Genomic DNA, 4474 nt, shown 5'->3' with positions numbered 1-4474 from the left:
ATAAGGACAGAGGAATGGGTGCTCTTGCCTTCGTACTGCGGCAAACGTGTGGCCAAGGTGCGAGTGAGTAAGGTGCCATCCGAACTGAAACTTTAAACACATAAACACACTATACGATCATGTAATCAGTATGCATGCGCGCAACGACCGGAAGTTGTGGTGGACTAGTATCGAAGGATCGCCACGAATGTCTTACCTGGACATGGAAAGCTCTCGCCAGCTGATAGCAGCTTTCTGCCCTCATTGCTTCATTCTCCGTATTATGGAAGGCATGGAGGGCAAGATGTTGCACTTTCTGATAATCCTGCAAAATAGAACAATGGAAAAAGTAATTTACACTCAATGCAATCAAGGATCTTGTTCTTTGCTCTTCAACCCCCCCCTGTGAAACATAGGTCGTCAACATCTGTTCTCTTCTAGCCCTTCTGTCTTGCGAGTCATAGGCCATCAACATATGCCTGGCAAATCTTCTCCAACTCATGCAATTCCTTTTAACATCTAGTTCTCATCATCATCATCATCATCATTGTCGTTTAATGTCCACTTTCCATGTTAGCATGGGTTGGACGATTTGACTGAGGACTGGTGAAACCGGATGGCTGCACCAGGCCCCAATCTGATCTGGCTGCGTTTCTACAGCTGGATGCCCTTCCTAACGCCAACCACTCTGAGAGTGTAGTGGGTGCTTTTACGTGCCACCGGCACGAAGGCCAGTCAGGCAGTACTGGCAACGGCCACGCTCAAAATGGTGTATTTTATGTGCCACCCGCACAAGAGCCAGTCCAGGGGCACTGGCACATTTTTTATTTCTTCTTCCTGTTAAAATTTATCAGTCATCAGCAGGGCAGGGCATCCAGCTGACAGCAAAGATAAATTAACGAGCTACTCCATACATATCCCACTTTATGCACCTGTATGCATTCCAAATTTTAGAATTGGTACACTGTATTTCAGCATGTATTAAGAGTTGATTAAAAGAGATGGGATCAGGTGGGGCAGTTACTTGTAAAACAGAGCCTCAAAAATGCCTGTCTAACCCATACAAGCATGGAAAAGAAGGCAAAGTTATGATGATGAGTTAACAAGGGAGTCTATGTGGTTACTCAATATGTTAGAAAGAGCAGCCAAATTTGCCTCAAATTGTACCTTACCATCTTAAAAAATTGGAAACATTGTACACTATAGACATAGCTGTGTGGTAAGAAGCTTGCTTCCCAACCACATGGTTCCAGGTTCAGTCTCACTGTGTGGCACTTTGGGCAAGTGTCTTTTACAATAGCCTCGGTTCGACCAAAGCCTTGTGAGTGGATTTTGTAGAAGGAAACTCAAAGAAGCCCATGGTGTGTGTGTGTGTTCCACCATCGCTTGACCACTGGTGTTGGTGTGTTTACATCCCCGTAACTTAGCAGTTCTGTAAAAGATACTGATAGAATAAGTACTAGGCTTTAAAAAAAAAAAGTCCTGGGGGTCGATTTGTTTGTCTAAACCCTTCAAAACGGTGTTCCCACATGGCCACAGTCAAATGACTGAAACAAGCAGAAGATAAAAGATATGCCCGAAAAACCAAGATGGTAACAGTTGGAATGTCGCTTGGATTAGAGTTGAGCCAAAGCAGAAGAGCAACAAACGATATTTAGTGTATTTGGAAAGAAACAGCAGATAGGTGGGACTTACCTTTTTATAAAAGAAATGGTTAGCCAAATGGTTTAAAACCATTGGATTGGTTGAGTCAATTGTGTAAGCTTTTGACAATAACTGCACTCCTGTTTTAATTGAATCTTGAGTTTTAGCATTCATTTTGAGGATAGCAAGTCCAACTAAGGCACCGACACACTGGGGGTCGAGGAAAAGGGCACGCTCAAAGGCCATCCTAAATGCAAAGAGATCAATAAATAGAAACAAGGATTTCTAAAATTGTTTAAAAAATCCATAGAATTAATCATTTATTTAGAAATTTTTAGAACACATTTTATAGGCTCAGGTGTAGCTGTGTGGTAAGAAGTTCGCAGGCAGCGAGCTGGCAGAATTGTTAGCACGCCGAGGTCGACTTTGCCTTTCATCCTTTCGGGGTTGATAAATCAAGTACCAGTTACACACTGGGATTGATGTAATCGACTTAATCCGCTTGTCTGTCCCCTCTGTGTGTAGCCCCTTGTGGGCAATAAAGAAATTAGAAGTTTGCTTTCCTTAAGATTTGGTTCTGGGTTCAGTCCCACCATGTATACTATATAGCCCAGCGCTGACCAAAGCCTTGTGAGTGGCTACGGTAGACGGAAACATCATCATCGTTTAACGTCCGCTTTCCATGCTAGCATGGGTTGGACGATTTGACTGAGGACTGGTGAAACCGGATGGCAACACCAGGCTCCAATCTGATTTGGCAACTAAAAAATGTGACCTGTGTTTAGAAGAATTTTATCAAATTTTTACATCCAAGGGTAATGGAATAAATTCTAAACAAGAACAAGCTTTGAGATGCTTGCACATGAGGAAATTCACATTTGCCCAGTATAAATGAATAATAAACATTTAAACAATAAACCTGAATTGAAGATAGTTCGCGTCTAACTTAATGAACAACTCTACATCATACAACGCAGAGTAAATAAATGAAAAACTTTAAACAGTTAAATTGAAGGATATTAAAGACCCTGAAGAAACTGCACTGTAGGGCTGCAATTGCAGTTGAAACCTGTGTAGGTCTTCAAAGTCACTGCCACCAATATTCTTTGTAAATGTATAATAATAATACGTCCTCTACAAAAAGTATTGAGTAATCCTTCAGTTTAATGTAAAATTGTTTTTATTATAATTCAATATAAAAACAAACATACACAGATATATATATGCAGTCATAGATTTATACCCAAATTTGGTAAAATATTGTATGTTATCAAACGTAGCAAAATTCTCAGATGTGAGTTTTTGTATGTACATCAATTTAAATAAGAGCTAAAAGATGATCCATAATAGAGTTTTTACAATGGATCATCTTTTAGCTCTTATTTAAATTGATATATATATATATTGAAACAGGTAATGTCAAAATGATGGAGGGAGTGAGCTTATGTCTATACAAACATTTGATCACTACAAACAAATCATTTGTGTGGTTGTTTGGTAAGAAATTGTCGAACCCTCATACGTCATCTAACGAAGGGAGAGTCCATTATTATTATCATTATATTGAGACATGAATTAAGAGCAGTTATAGTGTTATAAACATTCAGCACACATACTGAATGTAAGTGATTTGTTTGTTTGTTTGTTGATAGGCTGCGATTTAGCATGGTGGCGGCGGGGGACTCCCTCAAAGTACCAGGTGCTAAAACACCTGAACAAATATGAGAAGTCTCCAAGCAGTTTCTATCTACCAAATTCCTCCGATAATAGACTCCGACGAGCCTGAGGATAAGGTAGAAGAGACTTGGCTATGGTGCTGTGCAATGAGATTGAACATGAAGCCTTGTGGTTGCGAAGACAACCTCTAAACCACATAGCCATGCTGTGGTGAGAAAGGAAAATATTCAACTGAACGAATCCCAACAGTATTTGAATTGAATGATCCTTACCAAAGTCAAATTCTCCCGTAAAAGAATAATATAAAAAACAAACAAAGAAAAGAAAAACTAGACTTACTTTGCCTTTTCAAGCTTGCCAAGTTTTACAAAGCAATGTCCCATACCCAGTCTCACAGAAGCGGGGCAACTGGGGTTGGTTCTTAGGGCTTTTTTGTAGTAGGCAAGAGCTCCACGGTAGTCTTTCTTGTTGAAAGCAATACACCCTTTACCGAGGAGAGACGGAATGTTGTTGCTTGACTAGAAAAGAAGAGGAGTGGAATAACAGTTTACATTTGGACTGATATGAAGATGAAAATGAGTACAACTGTTTCTAAGTTTAGAGGAATGTCTACCATCACCACCACTACAGCAGTTTGTTGTAGTAGTGGTAGAGGCATAGTGGCTTAGGGGTTAAGGTGTTGGGTTTATGATCCCAGTGTTATGGGTTTGCTTCCTGAACTGGGGGGGGGGTGCTTTGTTTTACTTAAGCAAGGCACCTTGTCACTCAGGTGGATACACATGAGATATGGTGTCTGTGTGCACGAGTTAAGATGTGATGTCTGTCTGCATGAGTTAGGATGTGACATCTGCCTGTGCGAGTTGAGATGTGACATCTGTGTGCGCGAGTTGAGATGTGACGTCTGTGTGCGCGAGTTGAGCTGTGACGTCTGTCTGCAAGAGTTAAGATGTGACGGTCTGTGTGCAAGAGTTCAGATGTGACGGTCTGTGTGCAAGAGTTCAGATGTGATGTCTGTCTGTGTGAGTTAAGATGTGACGGTCTGTGTGCAAGAGTTAAGATGTGACGGTGTGCGTGCGAGAGTTAAGATGTGACGGTCTGTGTGCGAGAGTTAAGATGTGACGGTGTGTGTGCGAGAGTTAAGATGTGATGTCTGTCTGTGCGAGTTGAGATGTGA

The 4474-nt window shown here is 41.1% G+C and overlaps 1 protein-coding gene across 1 annotated transcript in view; it reads right to left on the bottom strand.

The window, feature by feature from the left end:
- The window catches only part of LOC106877440 (RNA polymerase-associated protein CTR9 homolog), a 26570-nt gene that overhangs the window by 12008 nt on the left and 10088 nt on the right, over window positions 1-4474 (bottom strand). Inside the window, exons 5-7 of the mRNA XM_052976669.1 lie at window positions 3640-3818; window positions 1675-1870; window positions 197-304 (exon numbers count right to left, since the gene is read on the bottom strand). Of these exons, the coding sequence (XP_052832629.1) occupies window positions 197-304; window positions 1675-1870; window positions 3640-3818 (483 nt within the window). The remainder of the gene's footprint in view (window positions 1-196; window positions 305-1674; window positions 1871-3639; window positions 3819-4474) is intronic.

Source organism: Octopus bimaculoides, chromosome 25 (genome assembly GCF_001194135.2).
Source record: "Octopus bimaculoides isolate UCB-OBI-ISO-001 chromosome 25, ASM119413v2, whole genome shotgun sequence".
NCBI lineage: Eukaryota > Metazoa > Mollusca > Cephalopoda > Octopoda > Octopodidae > Octopus > Octopus bimaculoides.
This window is presented reverse-complemented; position numbering and strand designations above follow the sequence as displayed.